Source organism: Nothobranchius furzeri, chromosome 6, assembly GCF_043380555.1.
Source record: "Nothobranchius furzeri strain GRZ-AD chromosome 6, NfurGRZ-RIMD1, whole genome shotgun sequence".
Lineage (NCBI taxonomy): Eukaryota > Metazoa > Chordata > Actinopteri > Cyprinodontiformes > Nothobranchiidae > Nothobranchius > Nothobranchius furzeri.
Genome location: NC_091746.1, coordinates 29,550,146 through 29,571,164, shown reverse-complemented (window position 1 = coordinate 29,571,164; position 21,019 = coordinate 29,550,146). Strand labels below are relative to the sequence as shown.

The 21,019-nt window shown below is 48.4% G+C and overlaps 1 protein-coding gene across 2 annotated transcripts in view; it reads left to right on the top strand.

Annotated features, from left to right (window-relative positions):
• The first annotated feature begins 3,846 nt into the window (after window positions 1-3,846).
• The window catches only part of LOC107393946 (spectrin beta chain, non-erythrocytic 1), a 38,014-nt gene continuing 20,841 nt past the window's right edge, over window positions 3,847-21,019 (top strand). The window contains exons 1-4 of one of the 2 annotated variants that reach the window (XM_015972600.3): window positions 3,847-3,981; window positions 10,641-10,851; window positions 14,809-14,960; window positions 15,704-15,877. In XM_015972600.3, the coding sequence (XP_015828086.3) occupies window positions 10,698-10,851; window positions 14,809-14,960; window positions 15,704-15,877 (480 nt within the window). In that variant the 5' untranslated portion in view covers window positions 3,847-3,981; window positions 10,641-10,697. Of the gene's footprint in view, window positions 3,982-10,640; window positions 10,852-11,948; window positions 12,181-14,808; window positions 14,961-15,703; window positions 15,878-21,019 lie in introns of those variants that run through there. The other variant, XM_015972618.3, reaches the window with a different exon arrangement.

The window sequence follows — 21,019 nt, the reverse complement described above, 5'->3', positions numbered from 1 at the left end:
CAAGTCGTAATGCGCTCGGTGCTGACTGTCAGCACAGATCATGTTACACAACAACATGTTTCCATCACCAGTACACACACACACACACACACACACACACACACACACAGAGATTTCCCGTGATCCTCTATGGCTCCGGCCAGTCAGAACATTAACAGCAGAAGCATCCATCCTTTCGGAGATGTTTCCTTCCCATGCCGACTGATGGATAGTTGCAACAACAAGCGGATGTTTTAGATTCCTTGTTTGTGTTCTAGAGGAGACCGAAGTTCATCTTTGAGAAGATCACAGAATCACGGATCAAGTAGCCTGTATATGTGAATAAAAACACACATGCATGCATGCAGAGCAAAATCACGTTGCTTCCGCTACTGTCCGTCTAGATTTCTAAGCTACAAGCTTCCAAAACATTTAACGTATAAGATGTTTACAATAATGAAAGTTTTATTTGTGATGAAGTGCCTTTCAAAGTACAACTCCCAAAGTGCTTCACACAACCACCAAAAACTTTAAATAAATAAAAAAAGACAAAAAAGCAAACAGATCTGGATGTTTTCAGGCTCCTGACAGAAACAGCGGGGGGGGGGGGGGGGGGGCAGCAAAAAGAAGTTGGTGAGGAAGAAGAGGATGAACAGGAGGTCACACAAAAGCCAGCCTGAACAGGTGAGTTTTCAAGGTCACTTTTATTTGTGTAGCACGTTTAAAACAGCTGTTGCTGACTGAAGTGCTTCATAACGTGACAAAACAGATCACGGTGCAAAACTTAAATCTAACAAAGCGACTAGATTGAAATAGAAAAACAAAGTTAAACTAGGTGAGACAAAATGTTCAGGACAATCCTCGATAAGAGCCACTTCCCAAGAATTGGTCATCACAGACGATCCAAAATGTTCCTAAAAGAGGTACAAAACACTTCATTTGTCACTAATCAAAAGACAGCTCTTAGAAATGCGTCTTTAACAAAGTTTTGAAATTACTCTGAGTCTGAGCTGCTTTTTAAAGGAGACCACTGAGTCCACTGATCTCAGGCTCAGGGGGAGAGAGGTCCAGAGTCTGGGGGCCACAGCAGCAGATGATCTGTCACCTTTGACCTTTAGCCTGGTGCTGCACAACCAGTAGGCTTTGATCACTGGACCTCAGGGACCTGCTGGGGGTGTAGGGACTAAGAAGATCACCGATGTAAGATGGTGCTTGTCCATGTAAGGCCCTATAGACCAGAACCAGGATCTTGAAATGAACCCTGAAGTTGACTGGCAGCCAGTGAAGCTGGAGGAGAAGCGGGGTGATGTGGGTGTGTTTGGAGGACTTGGTCAGAAGCCGAGCACAGGCGTTCTGAACCACCTGTAGACGGTTCAGGGAGGTTCTGCTCAGACACGTGAAAAGAGAGTTACAGTAGTCTAAGCGTGAGGAGATGAAGGTGTGGAGAACTGTCTCAAGTTCAGAGCGGGACAGAATGGGACTCAGCATAGCAACGTTCCTGAGATGGAAGAAGGAAGAGCCAACAAGAGAACTGACATGAGAATCCAGGGTGAGAGCTGGGTCAAAGGTCACGCCAAGATTCCTGACAGAAGGTTTGGTGTGAGAAGCAAGCTGACCAAGAGAGTCTCTGACTTTGGGAACCAGCTTGTCTGGGGCACAGATGAGGATCTCAGTCTTATCTTCATTCAGCTGAAGAAAGCTCCCACCATCCAGGTTTTGATAGAGTCTAAGCAGGTGTGTAACAGCTGCAGCTTAGACATCTCATGGGGCTTAAAGGAGATGTACAGTTGGATGTCATCTGCATAAAGATGGTAGGAGATTCCTTTGAAGGAGCTCAGGATGTGCTGAAGAGGAAGCAGATAGAGGAGGAAGAGCAGATGCCCCAGTACAGAACCTTGTGGGACACCATGGCTGAGTGAGGAGGTGGAGGACCAAAACTTGGAGATAGCCACAGAGAAGGAATGCTCAGACAGATAAGAAGAGAACTACTCCAGAGCAGTTCCTGATGGGCCTACCCAGACTCTCAGCCCAGCTCAGGTGATGGTCAACAGTGTCAGACTGCGGTCCAGCAGGACCAGAACAGAACAGTCCCCTGTATCACTGAGTCAGAAGGTCATTAGAGACCCCAACTCCTACTGCACACTGGAAGCATCAGTGGTGCAGAATGGCAGGGGAACGTCACTGCTTCAAATAGAATCCGTTATGGTCTATGGAGTGTAACAAACCAGCCGCGATGTGGCAATTTTCAGACACGTCCCAGAAGTGACACACACACCGCACCGCATAAGATAGGGTTGGGTTCTATTTTTGCCTCGAGCTGCTTCTGGGATGCATCAGTTACCGCAATTAACATAGGGCTAGACAGGAAATCGCACACAATTTCAGTGTAAAAGCCCGCACCGCTGATGCTTTCACTGTGCAGCCGGGTTAAGAAGAGCTGTTTCAGTGGAATGGGCTCTACCGCCGCCGCACACTGGGGTGTGTCAGGCTGCAAACGCCCGCCGTGACGTAAGAGGTGTGAAAAAACTTGTACCAATTATAAGCAGTCATGACAGATGTTTGCCAAAACAAATCCCAGTGCTTCTCAGCTAAATGGTAACATCTTGTTAGAGAATTACATACAAAAATAAAAATGCTTTTTGGACCGGGGGCGGGGCCTCCAGCACGCAGGGGCCCAGGGCTGTAGCCCAGGTAAGCCCACGCGAAAGTCCGGGGGTGGGCTCTACGGATGAAGATCGGCTTTAGAGTTGGTTTGTTTGTTCTCACGGTGCAGGGGCTCGTTCCAACGCCCACACAGTAAAAAAATGCAAATGACGACTTTAGTCGTCATTGGCAGTGAACGGTTGGATTTAAAATGACAACTTTTGTCGTCAATGGCAGTTAATGAGTTAAAAATGCACTACAAGGAGGTGTTGCCTGGCAGAACAAGAGGGCGGAGCCACTAACAAATACACACACACAGGCTCACAGTGGCTTTATGGCATCATATGGTACCAGCTAACATCATAGGATACCTCTTAGCCAATAGTGATGGGAGATTTAAAATTCAGTTCAATTCAAGTTTATTTATATAGCGCCAAATCACGACAAGAGTCGTCTCAAGGCACTTCACATAATAAACATTCCAATTCACAGGTCATTAAGCCAATCAGAAATAATGTTTCCTATATAAGGAACCCAGCAAATTGCATCAAGTCACTGACTAGTGTCAGTGACTATACAGCAATCCTCATACTAAGCAAGCATGCAGCGACAGTGGAGAGGAAAACTCCCTTTTAACAGGAAGAAACCTCCAGAGAATCCTGGCTCAGTATAAGCAGCCATCCTCCACGACTCACAAATATGGTGCAAAGTTTTTACCTGAAGAGGGCGCAACGTTGACAGTTTTAGGCAGAATATTTAAGTTTTAACAAAGGTGCACTAAAGTGCTAAATTAATGACACCGAGTGTCAACAGCGCGATTAAACACTCAGTAATAGTTTGTCAGCTAAATATGTTGATTAGGGGGTGACTTGCTCTTTAAGTGTCTTGCCGAAGGACACAACAGCAGCATCACTGACACCTCCTGAGCTACTGCTGCCCCTTGTTCAGCCAGAACATTTTACAAGATCTAGTTGTGCTCATGATGAACATGGATGGATGTGTTTTGCAGTTTCGATGTTAAAAGTTCTCTTAATCCCTAAACCTCTGGGTCAGCTCTGTTTGGGACTTTCCTGAGAGCCAGACCGGATGTTTGTGAGTCAACGGGAACATAACCGTTTGGATCAAAAAGGTTCCGGTTATCTGACTCTTTACCAGAACCTGGATCAGTTCGGACCCGCTGTGATGGGGCGGGAGGAGGAGACGCGGGAGGGAGGAGGGGGGCAGTGCGGATTCTTTCCCGTCATTCCCTGCAGCAGCAGCGGCAGCAGGAGCCCCCTCCCTCCTCCGGTCCGGTCGGTGCTCTCCGGTTAGCGGACTCTGCCTCCCGTCAGCCTCGGTTCGGTGTGAGCTTCGGAACCGGTAAGCTGTATGGCTTTCTCTTTAGATGTTGCGGTGATTGGAGCTCCACGGCTGGGGCACTGAATCTCTGACCGCCGCTAACTTCGCTCCCTATCGGGGGGGTCTCGACCCAATCCGGACCCCGGCTAGCGACGCCGAGTCTCCGGATTCCTGCGGGCCAGGTTCCCGGTCACCTCCCAGGCTCCAGCAGCCCCGCGCGGCCGGGCCGCGGCGCCAGCAGCCGTTGGTCTGGGCCGGAGGATGGAGGATAATAACGGTTCGCCATGCGAGCCCAGGCGTGGCCGCGCGGGAGGAGGAGGAGGAGGAGAGGAGCGACCTCACAATAAAAACATCCTGCCGCTGGCTCGGCCTCCCTGCAGCCTCTGCAGCGGTCCGGTTCGAGGCGCGGGCCCAGAAACACGGTTCTGCTGGGAGGATTCGGTTTGTTTACCTGGAGAGCCGAGCCCCGCCCTCCTCCACGTCCAGAAAACAGAAGTTCGTTAGGCTGCAGTAAGGTTCTGGGAACTCGGTCCAGTTTTAGGTTTTCTTCAGCCATAGAACCCTCTCAGATGTTCCTCTGAGTTCCTCCATCAGACCCAGACCTCCAGTCAGCACTGGTTCGTGTTCACACAGCAGCTGAAGCGTTTGCATCCTTGTTCTTCCACTTCATGACTAACCCTAACCCATATATGTCGATGGTAGAACCTCCCAGGAAGGTTGTCTCCTTCACCTAAAGATGGATGATGCAGCTGCTTGATGCATGAACATTCTGGTTTCTGATTCATGGACCAAGCATCCAGGTTGGGAATATCCAAAAGCTCACAGAAAGAATCCATCTGCTTCTGTAAATCAGGTCTTGATGGCCCCACTAGAGCTGTGACGCAACTCATCTGGATCTGTAGTCTGAGATGTTAAAACGTGATGTTCTAAAGGGAGGGAAAATGTTCAAGAACGTTCAACGAAGGAGAACTTCAGACCAGAGCAGGTGTGGTCTTCTTCTCTAAGGAGCTGGGTCGGGTCCAGATCTCCAGGACTTCCTCGTGACGCTTCTTAGAGATGGACCGATGTGGATTTCTCTAGTGATATGTAGAGGGCATTATCAGCTGATGGCAGATTTAGTTGGGGCTGATTTTCATGGCCGACGCCGAGATGTTCTGCCGTATCGGCCGGTCGCCAGTAAGAATGGCTGACGCGCAACATTTCTGACCCTGAATTAGTTTTTCAGTTTGATTTCAGTTCTGTGCCGGGCACAAAATTAAGATTGAAAAGTTGGTGAAAGTCAAACATTTAAGCAAAAGCAGTTTTAAATAAAAGGGTCTTCAGCTGTTTTTCAGAAGGTGTCCAGACCGTCAAACACGTACGAATAATGGAAGCTCTTTCCAAAGTCAAGGAAAGAGTGATCACCTCGACTTTTCTATCTAGTGTTTGGAGCTTCTAGAGGATTCTGTTTTGTCGACCTGAGGGCTCGGGTTGGAGGCTAACAGTTCATTAATGTAGGGCGGAGCTTGACCACGTAGAGCCCTGGAAAGTGTAGGGAGCATGAGCCTCCTTGCTTTCCGGTCGGCCCATGGGTCCCCGGAAGAATGAAAAAATGAATGCAAGTCAACGGGGCTAAAAACACTTTTTTAATCTTCTATGTCTTACGCCCTGGATTGCACACGTTGTACGTCTGTCTAAATGAAAAGTAATGACGTGTGTTTCAACCACGCTAGTCACATACTTATCAGCTTGTAAAAGTTCGTAATTAGCGTGACTACAAATCGGATGTTGGCACGTCGCAGACATGACGTCGCCACCGAATCTCCTCCCCCCTAGCGTAGCTGCTACTCAGCATGGCCAGATTTATGGTGGTTCTTTCCTCCTGAAGGAAGGATTTGAAGTACGCTGAACTTACAGCCATTTTCCCTGTTTTTCTCTGTGTCTGGTTCCATGACGTCACTTTTGTGAAGCGCATTTGTAGTCCTGGACTTATTTTCACACAAAATCTAAATTAATGTTTCCCCAGTTAGAAAATAAGCACTTCCTCTGTATCAAAATGTGTCTTTAAAATTCACAGACATCACATGTGAACCCCATGGCACATAGCAAGCGGAATTAGAAAATAACGTTTTTAGCCCCGTTGACTTGCATTCATTTTTTGCGTTCTTCCGGGGACCCGCGGTCCGGAAGATGATGGGCATGACTTAGGCTCCCTATAGTCAGGACCCTAAAGTTAACGAGTAACCAGTGCTGAGACATCAGAACAGGAGTGATGTGAGCTGTTCTGTTTGCTCCAGTTAGGAGCCTTGCTGCAGAGTCTTGGACCAACTTAAGGTGGTCAAGTGCTTTTTTGTTAAAACATGTGAAAAGTGTGTGTTACAGTAATCCAGACAGGAGGAGATGAAGGCATGGATGACCGTTTCAAGTTCATGTTATGACACCAAGTTTTGCAGTTGGGAGAAATTTGTAAAATTATAAAAACGGTTTGTGTCCAGGGCTTTGGAGTGGCCTTCAAGGGACATCGATGGGTCAAAAGCAACATTTCATTTTGCAACACCACCAGGATGTGTCCGACTTTACATCGGTTCTACTAAAGAGGTTTAACGACCAGTGTCGATATAAAAAATAGTAAATATTCATCCAATTTATTGGCTGACCATTATTTTCCAAGTAGCCTCACATAGCTTTATCTGCAGCAATGTTTCACAATAAAGCTCCTCCCCACACACAGACATGTGCAAGAGGACTCGAGCCGTGGTGGTCATGGATGTCTGTGGTGGTCATGGAGGTCTGTGGTGGTCATGGATGTCTGTGGTGGTCATGGAGGTCTGTGGTGGTCATGGATGTCTGTGGTGGTCATGGAGGTCTGTGGTGGTCATGGAGGTCTGTGGTGGTCATGGATGTCTGTGGTGGTCATGGATGTCTGTGATGGTCATGGATGTGGATGTCTGTGGTGGTCATGGAGGTCTGTGGTGGTCATGGATGTCTGTGGTGGTCATGGATGTCTGTGATGGTCATGGATGTGGATGTCTGTGGTGGTCATGGAGGTCTGTGGTGGTCATGGATATCTGTGGTGGTTATGGATGTCTGTGGTGGTCATGGAGGTCTGTGGTGGTCATGGAGGTCTGTGGTGGTCATGGAGGTCTGTGGTGGTCATGGATGTCTGTGGTGGTCATGGATGTCTGTGGTGGTCATGGATGTCTGTGGTGGTCATGGAGGTCTGTGGTGGTCATGGATGTCTGTGGTGGTCATGGAGGTCTGTGGTGGTCATGGAGGTCTGTGGTGGTCATGGATGTCTGTGGTGGTCATGGATGTCTGTGGTGGTCATGGAGGTCTGTGGTGGTCATGGAGGTCTGTGGTGGTCATTGAGGTCTGTGGTGGTCATGGAGGTCTGTGGTGGTCATGGATGTCTGTGGTGGTCATGGATGTTTGTGGTGGTCATGGAGGTCTGTGGTGGTTATGGATGTCTGTGGTGGTCATGGATGTTTGTGGTGGTCATGGAGGTCTGTGGTGGTTATGGATGTCTGTGGTGGTCATGGATGTTTGTGGTGGTCATGGATGTCTGTGGTGGTCATGGATGTTTGTGGTGGTCATGGATGTCTGTGGTGGTCATGGATGTTTGTGGTGGTCATGGATGTTTGTGGTGGTCATGGATGTCTGTGGTGGTCATGGATGTCTGTGGTGGTCATGGATGTTTGTGGTGGTCATGGAGGTCTGTGGTGGTCATGGCCCTGAGATGTCGTCCCTCATTTTCATCTCTGAAAGGACAATTCTCAGTTTGAACATTTTTTTTGTAGAGATGTGAATCTCAGAGCAACTCACGATTTGATTTGATTCCGATTCTCGGGGTGCCGAGTCGATTCAGAATCGATTCTCAATTTAAATCAATTCACAATCAGTATTAACAAAGAGTGTCAGCTCCAGGATGAACTACTTTGTTGTAGAAGTTAGTTAAAGCTGTGGGACATTGTTATTTGACTTTAAACTGGTCATGCTCCAAAATGCTAATTTACAACGTAAAATAAAGTGATTCTAAAACTAAACAGAAACAATCTTTTGACCAAAAGGCAACATTTATTTTTGCTTACCTTGTAAAATATAACTAATCTGTAGTTACCTAACAGTAGCTTTGAAAGTAACACGGTCAAATACTTTAAGTATGTGTAGGAACAAGTTACACGAGTAATCCTGAGTACTCATTTATCAACTTAGAAAATAAATATGAGAATATCTCAAATTTCTGAGTATGGAAAAAATTACATTCTAATGCCCTCTTATCAGCAGATTCAAACATAAATCATCTTTATTTATGGGACCACAAAAGTAATCGGAGTACTGACTCTCCTAACAAAGATCAAAAAAGTGTATCTCAAACCTGTAACGTGCCAAATATTTGAGTCCTTGGAATCGATTCTGAACCTTTGTGAATCGATTCTGAATCTTTATAAATAAGAATCCCGATTCAGACTTGAATCAAGTTTTTTCAGCACCTCTATTTGTGTCTTTGTAGAAACAAGAAATGACCATATTTGGACTGGAGGGTGGAGCTACAAAATGGATTTAAACATCTGTTTACTGATGCTCAGAAAGATCTACATGTTGGAGAAATGTTTTTTTTTATTACTTTCAAAAATAAAACATGTCAGATTTTATTAACAGCGCCTAGTTGCCCCTGTTGGTGCTGCATGTCCAGCAGCCTACAGGCCTGATGGGGTTCTGGATGAGGTCTGGGTAAGATCTCGGACCGGAGGCTGTAGTTTATGTGTCCAGATGTGGCGTAAAGAGGACACACCTCCAGCTGAGAGAAGCTACTGCAGCAGAGCTTTGCAAAAGGAGCTTCCTTTTTCAGTCTGAGATTCATCAGCCGGTCCAATCAGGTGAAACATGACTCTGTTCTGACCTCAGATCAGCCATCAGCTGCTCTCTGGGTATGGGGCGGGGTGGGGTGGGGGGGTGGCGGCTCAACAGGAAATGGCTGTTTGTGTTCTGAGTAAACTCAATAACCACCCTGCTCCGAGCTCAGGATGAGCTCATTCTGCTGCTGCACAAACACTTCTCTCATTCTGGTTCTGATGGTTCAAATCCACCGGCTTTGGTTCTGGACGTTGGTGAGTCTGATACCTGAACCCCAGAGATCCAACAGGTCCATCAGTATCAGCTCTTCTATTTGAGCATAGGCGTGTGTCCGCTTTAGTGATGTTAGGGCTGTAGTCCGGACCAAACCGGGTCGTGCAGCAGAACATCGATCTCGAGCATTGTGGTTCTTCCATTGTTCCACTGTGGATCTGGTCTCTGGTTCTGTTCTGGTGGTCGGGTCCAGTCTTTAGTCTGAAAGGGACTCAAGTGCAAGTTCTGGAGGACCAGGATGTTGGGTCAGGTGGATTCTGGTTTTAGGGTTTACCTCGGTGCTTTGGTGGGAGGTGTGCCCCTCTGCCTGTCCGGACTCATAATTTTGGTGTGTGTGTGTGTGTGTGTGTGTGTGTGTGTGTGTGTGTGTGTGTGTGTGTGTGTGTGTGTGTGTGTGTGTGTCCCTTTTTGGAGGTGAGGTCTATGGGTGGAGCTTCCTGTCAGACGTGGCAGTAGGAAACATATTCATCCTGGTTCTGGACTGCGGTACTGACTGGACCTTGACCCATCCCCAGGTCCGGTGGGTCTGCTGTGTCTGTACTCATTCAGAACCAGTTTTGGAGGCTCTGATTGGCTCATAGTGCAGATTTATCAGGAACTGCCCTCTGATTGGAAAGAAAGAGTTTATTTTTTTAAATGTCCAACAAAGTTGAGATGTAAAGTCGGGGAGAAAGCTCTCGCAGCTCTGGACTCCGGTTCTGGTCCGGCTCTGAACTTCTACCTGCAGATAGCTGAGACCAATCTGGGATCTATTTCAGGAAAGTCCGGTCCATTAGTGGTTCCTTAAGGGCCCTCCAGTTTCTGGGCCAAGTGCTGTAATGGTTCCTCGACGAATCAAAGCACATCGCGCTCTGACTCGACTAAACACAGCAGCTCGCTCTCTGGGGGCCTGATAAGCACCGTTACCCATGATCCTCTGCTGCAGCTGAGCCTGGACCTCTCTGAGGGGAGCAGTGCACTCTGGGAGCTGTAGTTCTCTTACCCTTGAAAAAATAGCCTTCAGGTTGTGCTGACCTGAGAGCAGATGAATGGGCGGTATTGATCCGACTACCGGAGCCAAGAGGGGTCACGTGAGGAGGGAAAGTGCTTCATGAATAAATAAAACCTGCATTCAGTCATGTGATCCTAAATATCTTTTAGATTTCTGCAGCTTTGTAGTTTCGGACCTCACCTGGACTTCTGGACCGCTGCTGGTTTCCCTGTCGGGATGGTGGACGAGTGGAGCCATCCAAAAACTGCGTTGGGTTAGAGCTCATTCTGGCGGCCAGCAGAGGGATGGGAGTTCCTCTCAGACGCCTCGGGTCAAATAACGTCCAGTCGTGCTTTAGTTGTGGTTCTGGTGGAAGGCCAGACTTCACAAAATGTTGTTTCGTTACCAAGTATCTGTTTGGGCTGGGTCTGAATCTGGGCCACGTTGGTTCTGAACTGGATCTGTTGCTTTGAAAAGAGATGTGCTGTTAGCCGGTGGTGTAAATCAAAACCTGTGAATCAGACAACGGCCCATTCGAACCGCTGAGTCACCGCTTCGGATGAGCAGGAGGCTGGTTTCTGATCCATTTCTGCTCTGTCCACAGGTGCGGGTCAGCGTGACCCCACTCATGCAGACGTGTCTCCTAACGATCTGATTGGTCATGATGACGACGGTGGCCACCGAGTTGGAGCACCTGGAGCTGCAGCAGCAGTACAGCAGCAGCGACACCGTCAACCACCGCTGGGATGATGACTGGGACAATGAGAACAGCTCGGCCCGGCTGTTTGAGCGCTCTCGCATCAAGGCGCTCGCAGGTAGGAGCCAGCCACGCCGCCTTAAAACGACACCTTAAATTAGGTAGAAGTGAAATAGGACCTTTTGTGCTTCTCAGGGGTTCAGGTTTACATGTTTGGGATCCATATTATCAGTCAAGGTCGTCACAAAGACTGGATCAGAGCCGAGTGTCTGCAGGATGTTTGTCTCTGATTTCCTGTCCTTGACTCTGGAATGTGAAGAAACAATGAAGGGGAAACACCCTCATGGCACACACACACACACACACACACACGCACGCACGCACGCACGCACACACACACGCACACACACACACACACATCTAGCCTGACCTATGCTAAGTTTGACATGAAAACACGGCAGATTGACACTTTTATTAGACTTTAAGGCTAAACTAGGATTCCTGAGGTGTGAACTGTTACTTCCTGTGTTGCAGAAAACCAGATTGGATGAGCTTCGGTCGCTGGGTGGGGTCTGTCAGATCTATCAGGTCTTTGTTAATCAGTATCAGAAATGATTGCATCAGTTTTACTAACAAGTTTCCTTTAAAAAAAAGGTTGTCCTATATTTCTGTAGCGCCCTCTAGAGTCATAGAGCCCCCCAAGGCTCTTTATAAGACGATGATCATACACCCACACACACACACACACACTCACATGCTGGCAGTGATGAGCCACATCAGCCCTGGAGGGGGGGCTGCCATCTACAACCACCACCAGACATTTGTCCGTGTGTGGGCGGAGCTCTGTGAGGGGGGGGGATGTGGGCGGGACTCCCTGTGTGTGTTATAGAATTAGAATAATCACAATAAGACTGACGCTGTAGCTACAGTGCTGAGAGGGAAAAGCAAGGCTGGACAAGCGCACGCACACACACACACACACACACACACACACACACACACACACACACACACACACACACACACACACACACACACTGCCTCCCTGCTCGTCACTCTGACCTCTGGACTCTTTTTTCCACCTCCAGCGACACGAGGACAGTTTCCTGTTTTCAGGGTCTAAATCTTCTTCTGCAGCAGAAATCTTTCTGGAAGCAACATATTTATGATTTTTTTTCTCTGCTGCCAAGAGAAGGTTTGGTCTTTTTGAAACTCGGGCCTGGACCTTTGGAGGAGAGGTTCTTGCAGGTTAAGGTTGTCTTTGGGTGAACTGGATCTGAGTCTGTTATGGTCCATGGTCCGTTCTGGTTGGAAGCAGCTTTTCTGGATCAAGAGAACTTCAGCAGTGTTTGAGTGATTGGCTGAGGGTATCGGGTTAGGATGGAGGCGGATGCAGTCCAGCAGGTGAACTATGACCTGCTGGAGGGCCGGTTCAAGCAACTGCAAGGTAAGAGGGAGAAGGACTCTGAGGGGTCAGATCCTTCAGCAGAGCCTAGAGTGAACCTGAGGGACCACAGTGTGGTTAACGGGTCTCGGGTCAGCTGTTCTGATGTGAGGTTTAAACGATTGTCTTCGGTAACATTTTAGTTTAGGGAACACAAATTAACCATTAATTAGCTGCCAATTAATGCACATATTAGTGGATTACTAAGTCTGAACTAGTCATTATTAACCGTTTATTAACTGTGTATTACTACTGCTGTAATTCTAACATTAACAGGCCATAAATGAAGAGTTTTATCATAATAAGCTACTCATAATGGTTTGCTAACAAAGTAAATGTGTTGTTGCTGATTAACGCACGTTCTAATTAGCTCTGACTTTAGACTGGCGAACATATTCTTGCCTTTAAGTGGTTAATTGATTGTTGTTTAGGCTCTACTAACATGTGGAGTTTGGTGTTTGTGTACATAATACCAGAACATAATATTTTGGTTGTTAATGCAGAATAACCATTCCCCTTGAATGACTTCTTTAAAAGCCACATATTGATTAGAGCTAATTAGCATGTGTGTTAATCAGCAACAACACATTTACTTTCAGTTAAAAAACCATCATGAACGTCTTATTATGATAAAACTCTTCATTTATGGCCTTTTAATGTTAGAATTGCGTAATTGGTAATACGCACCTAATAACAGCGTAATAATGACTAATGCAGACTTAGTAGTCCACTAATATGCATATTAATTGGCAGAGAATTAATGGTTAATTTGTGTTCCCTAAACTAAAGTGTTACCTTGTTTTCATATAAAGAACAAACCTGGTCCAGGTCCAAATGAGTTCTGCAGGAACCGGAGAGGTTCTTCTGGACCATACGGTCGTTCTGCTAAACACAGAAGCCTCTTTGCTTGTTTCAGCCCAGTTAGTCTTGTTTCTTAGATTAGTGACATCATCTGCACAAATGCTAATTAGGCTAAGGTGTTAGCCTAGCAACACATTTAACTTGATGAAATACATTCAGGTGAATACAACTAGAAAAAATGTTTCGTTTAGAATCTTTAGAACCTTTCGTAAATGCGAAGTACGATTAGATCTAAAACGTGAGCTGATTGATTAGTAGTCCTGTATCTGGTATTGATTAATAGTCCTGGATCCATTATAGATTAATGGTCCTGGATCCATTATAGAGTAATAGTCCTAGTCCTGTATCTGGTATAGATTAATAGTCCTGTATCTGGTATAGATTAATAGTCCTGTATCTGGTATAGATTAATAGTCCTGCATCTGGTATAGATTAATAGTCCTGTATCTGGTATAGATTAATAGTCCTGTATCTGGTATAGATTAATAGTCCTGTATTTGGTATTGATTAATAGTCCTGGATCCATTATAGAGTAATAGTCCTGTATCTGGTATAGATTAATAGTCCTGTATCTGGTATAGATTAATAGTCCTGTATCTGGTATAGATTAATAGTCCTGTATCTGGTATAGATTAATAGTCCTGTATTTGGTATTGATTAATAGTCCTGGATCTGGTATAGATTAATAGTCCTGTATCTGGTATAGATTAATAGTCCTGTATCTGGTATAGATTAATAGTCCTGTATCTGGTATAGATTAATAGTCCTGTATCTGGTATAGATTAATAGTCCTGTATCTGGTATAGATTAATAGTCCTGTATCTGGTATAGATTAATAGTCCTGTATTTGGTATTGATTAATAGTCCTGGATCCATTATAGATTAATGGTCCTGGATCCATTATAGAGTAATAGTCCTAGTCCTGTATCTGGTATAGATTAATAGTCCTGTATCTGGTATAGATTAATAGTCCTGTATCTGGTATAGATTAATAGTCCTGTATCTGGTATAGATTAATAGTCCTGTATCTGGTATAGATTAATAGTCCTGTTTCTGGTATAGATTAATAGTCCTGTATCTGGTATAGATTAATAGTCCTGTATCTGGTATAGATTAATAGTCCTGTATCTGGTATAGATTAATAGTCCTGTATCTGGTATAGATTAATAGTCCTGTATCTGGTATAGATTAATAGTCCTGTATCTGGTATAGATTAATAGTCCTGTTTCTGGTATAGATTAATAGTCCTGTATCTGGTATAGATTAATAGTCCTGTATCTGGTATAGATTAATAGTCCTGTATCTGGTATAGATTAATAGTCCTGTATCTGATGTAGATGAATAGTTATCCATCTATCCATCCATTTTTTGCCACTTATCCGGGTTCGGATCACGGGGACAGCAGCCTAAGCTGAGAAGCCCAGACTTCCCTCTCCCCAGCCGCTTGGGCCAGCTCCTCCGGGAGAATCCTGAGGCATTCCCTGGGCAGCCGAGAGACGTAGTTCCTCCAGCTTGTCCTGGGTCTTCCTGTAGGTCTTCTCCCGGTTGGAAGTGCCCAGAAAACCTCTCTGAGGGAGGTAGGGTGAGAAGCTAGGGTCAGATTAAGAGTCCTCTATAGATGAAAAAACCTGCATCTTTCAGTCTGAACTCGGAAATGTATGTTTAGACTTTGTTTTACCTTTACTTCCCGCCGTCCTTTCAAAGTAAAATTTTAGGATTTCGGTATATCCTGCAGACACAAACTGAACCCAGAACTGTTTTTGTGTTTAGATGAACGAGAGGCAGTCCAGAAGAAGACCTTCACCAAGTGGGTCAACTCTCACCTGTCCAGAGTTTCCTGCAGGATCACAGACCTCTATATGGACCTGAGAGACGGGAGGATGCTGATCAAGCTGCTGGAGGTCCTCTCTGGAGAGAAACTGGTAACACACACACACACACACACACACACACACACACACACACACACACACACACACACACACACACACACACACACACACACACACACACACACACACACGCACGGACCTGAACAGCTGATTGCTTTTTAGTCTTTAACCGAGTTTGTTTTGCTGTGAAAGGCAACGTTTCTACTTCTGGATCCAAACCTGAAGTTCTGTGAGCATCTGATGGGATGTGTAGAGCAGAGGATGCTGGGTAATGTAGTCAGTTAGCATCATGGGAGAAAGCAGCTGCCAGTTGCTCTTTATTGTTTTATGATCCAGATTTTTATCAGAGCCTCCGTTGGAGGATGTGGGTGGAGCTAACGCTCCAGTTAAAACATAAGGTAGGAGATTTTTAGTGTTGCACAATGAGTGTCTGAGTTTTAGAAGGTGTGTCCTACTTCCTGTTTCTCTACGGTCAGAGGTTGGAGCAGGCAGATCCTGGAGGTCCAGATAAGAACCCGTTGGCTCTGGACCACCTGATGAAGTCCGAAGACGTGGTGTCTTCGCTCACTTCCTGTGCTGCTTTCAGGGGTGGTGGTGGTGGTGGGGGGGTGGGGTGGGGTGGGGAGGTGGGGGCTAGTGCCGCTGATGATGATATCTCAGGTTCTGGTTCAGGTGTGACAAGCTGCAGAATGGTTGTTGGTACCAGAGGAGTTGAACTGGAGCTGCAGTTCCTCAGCTGAACCATTCATCCTGACTCTGCTGTGTCTCTGCAGCCGAAGCCCACCAAAGGCAGGATGCGGATCCACTGCCTGGAGAACGTGGACAAAGCCCTGCAGTTCCTGAAGGAGCAGCGGGTCCACCTGGAGAACATGGGATCCCATGACATTGTTGATGGGAACCATCGACTGACCCTGGGTCTCATCTGGACCATCATCCTACGTTTCCAGGTAACCACAGAATCAGCTGAGGGGTCATTTCTCCTGAGCAGGCGAAGAGCCACGCCCCTTTAATAAAGCACTCATACTAGCCTCGATTGACCGACAGGTTAAGGTTCGTCATCGCCATGGAAACTCTGAGCAGTGACATGAGGGTGTGTCCAAATGCACTTTGACCTCTCAAATAGAACCAGCCAATCAGTGAATCTCTCTCAAGAACATTTTCAGAACCGGGTCAGGTCCAAACTAAGTTCAGAATGGTCGTGTGACATCTGCAGCTCCAACAGGAACAGGAAGTCTCATAGTTGTTCAGAACTGAGCCGCTCGTGGTCTAATGTGACCCAGCAGAGCTAAATGTGAACGGTTGACCTGGTGTAGCCCCTGTAGGCCTGAGGCAGGGTCAGGGGTCAGATCTGTCCTTGGTCTGGCAGGATGATGGAAAACCAGCAGGAGAACATGAGAGGAACTCAACAGGTTCATCCTACCAATCACCATACCCTCTGAAGTCATAATAACATTAACTTTATACCACTGAGATCAGCTGATAACAGGAGGTTGAAGCAATGACCCGACCCATCGGAACCCTGATGGGGTAACAGCTGGTACCCAAAACCTAAACAACCATCAGAGCCACAGAGATTTAAAACAAAGCTCATTCTGACCAGAATTCTCTTAAAGAAAAACAACGTTGAACATAATAAACACAGTTTGGCACAGACAGCAGGTGGGACCAGTAGAAACCAGTTAAGCTGGGCGGACACTGTGCGACTTTTTCACTCGTAGCACTCAGCTTCAGCTCAAACGGTACGACTTCCTCGCAGGGCAGATCTCACGAGTCATGCGTTCACACTGTACGTCTGGTAGCAACACGTCGGACCTAAAAATATGCTAAAAATAGCAGTTTTTACACAACACGTCAGACTTTTTTGTCTTGTCTTGCCTGTTGTCCTTCGGGAGTGCTGCAGGAGGACACACAGGGATTTATGGGGGTTGGATGAGGAAAACGAAATAAAGTAAATCTGTGTGATAAGGGAAACACTGAGGTGTGATAGTTGGAGATGTGGTAGGTGGAAGTGTGACAGGTGGAGATGTGGTAGGTGGAGGTGTGAGAGGTGGAGGTGTGACAGGTGAAGGTGTGACAGGTGGAGGTGTGAGAGGTGGAGATGTGGTAGGTGGAGGTGTGAGAGGTGGAGATGTGGTAGGTGGAGGTGTGAGAAGTGGAGGTGTGACAGGTGGAGGTGTGGTAGGTGGAGATGTGGTAGGTGGAGGTATGAGAGGTGGAGATGTGGTAGGTGGAGGTGTGACAGGTGGAGGTGTGAGAGTTGGAGGTGTGAGAAGTGGAGGTGTGGTAGGTGGAGGTGTGATAGTTGGAGATGTGGTAGGTGGAAGTGTGACAGGTGGAGATGTGGTAGGTGGAGGTGTGACAGGTGAAGGTGTGACAGGTGGAGGTGTGAGAGGTGGAGATGTGGTAGGTGGAGGTGTGAGAGGTGGAGATGTGGTAGGTGGAGGTGTGACAGGTGGAGGTGTGAGAGTTGGAGGAGTGAGAAGTGGAGGTGTGGTAGGTGGAGGTGTGATAGTTGGAGATGTGGTAGGTGGAAGTGTGACAGGTGGAGATGTGGTAGGTGGAGGTGTGAGAGGTGGAGATGTGGTAGGTGGAGGTGTGAGAGGTGGAGATGTGGTAGGTGGAGGTGTGACAGGTGGAGGTGTGAGAGTTGGAGGAGTGAGAGGTGGAGGTGTGACAGGTGGAGGTGTGAGAAGTGGAGGTGTGGTAGGTGGAGATGTGGTAGGTGGAGGTGTGAGAGGTGGAGATGTGGTAGGTGGAGGTGTGACAGGTGGAGGTGTGAGAGTTGGAGGTGTGAGAAGTGGAGGTGTGGTAGGTGGAGGTGTGAGAGGTGGAGATGTGGTAGGTGGAGGTGTGAGAGGTGGAGATGTGGTAGGTGGAGGTGTGACAGGTGGAGGTGTGAGAGGTGGAGGTGTGGTAGGTGGAGGTGGAGAGGTGGAGATGTGGTAGGTGGAGGTGTGAGAGGTGGAGGTGTGGTAGGTGGAGGTGTGAGAGTTGGAGGTGTGAGAGTTGGGGGTGTGAGAGGTGGAGGTGTGAGGGTGTGAGAGGTGGAGATGTGAGAGCTGGAGTTGTGACAGGTGGAGGTGTGACAGGTGGAGGTGTGAGAGGTGGAGATGTGGTAGGTAGAGGTGTGGTAGGTGGAGGTGTGAGAGGTGGAGATGTGGTAGGTGAAGGTGTGACAGGTGGAGGTGTGGTAGGTGGAGGTGTGAGAGGTGGAGATGTGGTAGGTGGAGGTGTGACAGGTGGAGGTGTGGTAGGTGGAGGTGTGAGAGGTGGAGGTGTGAGAGGTGGAGGTGGAGAGGTAGAGATGTGGTAGGTGGAGGTGTGACAGGTGGAGGTGTGAGAGGTGGAGGTGTGGTAGGTGGAGGTGTGACAGGTGGAGGTGTGACAGGTGGAGGCGTGAGAGGTGGAGGTGTGGTAGGTGGAGGTGTGACAGGTGGAGGTGTGAGAGTTGGAGGTGTGAGAGGTGGAGATGTGGTAGGTGGAGGTGTGAGAGGTGGAGATGTGGTAGGTGGAGGTGTGAGAGGTGGAGATGTGGTAGGTGGAGGTGTGAGAGGTGGAGATGTGGTAGGTGGAGGTGTGAGAGGTGGAGGTGTGACAGGTGGAGATGTGAGAGTTGGAGGTGTGAGAGGTGGAGATGTGAGAGTTGGAGGTGTGAGAGGTGGAGGTGTGACAGGTGGAGATGTGAGAGTTGGAGGTGTGAGAGGTGGAGGTGTGACAGGTCAAGGTGTGACAGGTGGAGGTGTGAGAGGTGGAGATGTGGTAGGTGGAGGTGTGACAGGTGGAGGTGTGGTAGGTGGAGGTGTGAGAGGTGGAGATGTGGTAGGTGGAGGTGTGACAGGTGGAGGTGTGGTATGTGGAGGCTTGAGAGGTTGAGATGTGGTAGGTGGAGGTGTGACAGGTGGAGGTGTGGTAGGTGGAGGTGTGACAGGTGGATATGTGGTAGGTGGAGGTGTGACAGGTGGAGGTGTGGTAGGTGGAGGTGTGAGAGGTGGAGGTGTGACAGGTGGAGGTGTGGTAGGTGGAGGTGTGAGAGGTGGAGGTGTGAGAGGTGGAGATGTGGTAGGTGGAGGTGTGAGAGGTGGAGGTGTGACAGGTGGAGATGTGAGAGTTGGAGGTGTGAGAGGTGGAGATGTGAGAGTTGGAGGTGTGAGAGGTGGAGGTGTGACAGGTGGAGATGTGAGAGTTGGAGGTGTGAGAGGTGGAGGTGTGACAGGTGGAGGTGTGGTAGGTGGAGGTGTGAGAGGTGGAGATGTGGTAGGTGGAGGTGTGACAGGTGGAGGTGTGGTAGGTGGAGGTGTGAGAGGTGGAGATGTGGTAGGAAGAGGTGGAGATGTGGTAGGTGGAGGTGTGACAGGTGGAGGTGTGGTAGGTGGAGATGTGGTAGGTGGAGGTGTGACAGGTGGAGGTGTGGTAGGTGGAGGTGTGAGAAGTGGAGGTGTGAGAGGTGGAGATGTGGTAGGTGGAGGTGTGAGAGGTGGAGGTGTGACAGGTGGAGATGTGAGAGTTGGAGGTGTGAGAGGTGGAGATGTGAGAGTTGGAGGTGTGAGAGGTGGAGGTGTGACAGGTGGAGATGTGAGAGTTGGAGGTGTGAGAGGTGGAGGTGTGAGAGGTGGAGGTGTGACAGGTGAAGGTGTGACAGCTGGAGGTGTGAGAGGTGGAGATGTGGTAGGTGGAGGTGTGACAGGTGGAGGTGTGACAGGTGGAGGTGTGGTAGGTGGAGGTGTGAGAGTTGGAGATGTGGTAGGTGGAGGTGTGACAGGTGGAGGTGTGGTAGGTGGAGGTGTGAGAGGTGGAGGTGTGACAGGTGGAGATGTGAGAGTTGGAGGTGTGAGAGGTGGAGGTGTGACAGGTGGAGATGTGAGAGTTGGAGGTGTGAGAGGTGGAGATGTGAGAGTTGGAGGTGTGACAGGTGGAGGTGTGAGAGGTGGAGGTGTAAGAGGTCTCAGAGGTGGAGGTGTGAGAGGTGGAGGTGTGACAGGTGGAGATGTGAGAGTTGGAGGTGTGAGAGGTGGAGATGTGAGAGTTGGAGGTGTGGTAGGTGGAGGTGTGAGAGGTGGAGGTGTGACAGGTGGAGATGTGAGAGTTGGAGGTGTGAGAGGTGGAGATGTGAGAGTTGGAGGTGTGAGAGGTGGAGGTGTGACAGGTGGAGATGTGAGAGTTGGAGGTGTGAGAGGTGGAGATGTGAGAGTTGGAGGTGTGACAGGTGGAGGTGTGAGAGGTGGAGGTGTAAGAGGTGTCAGAGGTGGAGGTGTGACAGGTGGAGATGTGAGAGTTGGAGGTGTGAGAGGTGGAGATGTGAGAGTTGGAGGTGTGAGAGGTGGAGGTGTGACAGGTGGAGATGTGAGAGTTGGAGGTGTGAGAGGTGGAGATGTGAGAGGTGGAGATGTGGTAGGTGGAGGTGTGGTAGGTGGAGGTGTGAGAGGTGGAGGTGTGAGAGGTGGAGATGTGGTAGGTGGAGGTGTGAGAGGTGGAGGTGTGACAGGTGGAGATGTGAGAGTTGGAGGTGTGAGAGGTGGAGATGTGAGAGTTGGAGGTGTGAGAGGTGGAGGTGTGACAGGTGGAGATGTGAGAGTTGGAGGTGTGAGAGGTGGAGGTGTGAGAGGTGGAGGTGTGACAGGTGAAGGTGTGACAGGTGGAGGTGTGAGAGGTGGAGATGTGGTAGGTGGAGGTGTGACAGGTGGAGGTGTGACAGGTGGAGGTGTGGTAGGTGGAGGTGTGAGAGGTGGAGATGTGGTAGGTGGAGGTGTGACAGGTGGAGGTGTGGTAGGTGGAGGTGTGAGAGGTGGAGGTGTGACAGGTGGAGATGTGAGAGTTGGAGGTGTGAGAGGTGGAGATGTGAGAGTTGGAGGTGTGAGAGGTGGAGGTGTGACAGGTGGAGATGTGAGAGTTGGAGGTGTGAGAGGTGGAGATGTGAGAGTTGGAGGTGTGACAGGTGGAGGTGTGAGAGGTGGAGGTGTAAGAGGTCTCAGAGGTGGAGGTGTGAGAGGTGGAGGTGTGACAGGTGGAGATGTGAGAGTTGGAGATGTGAGAGGTGGAGATGTGAGAGTTGGAGGTGTGGTAGGTGGAGGTGTGAGAGGTGGAGGTGTGAC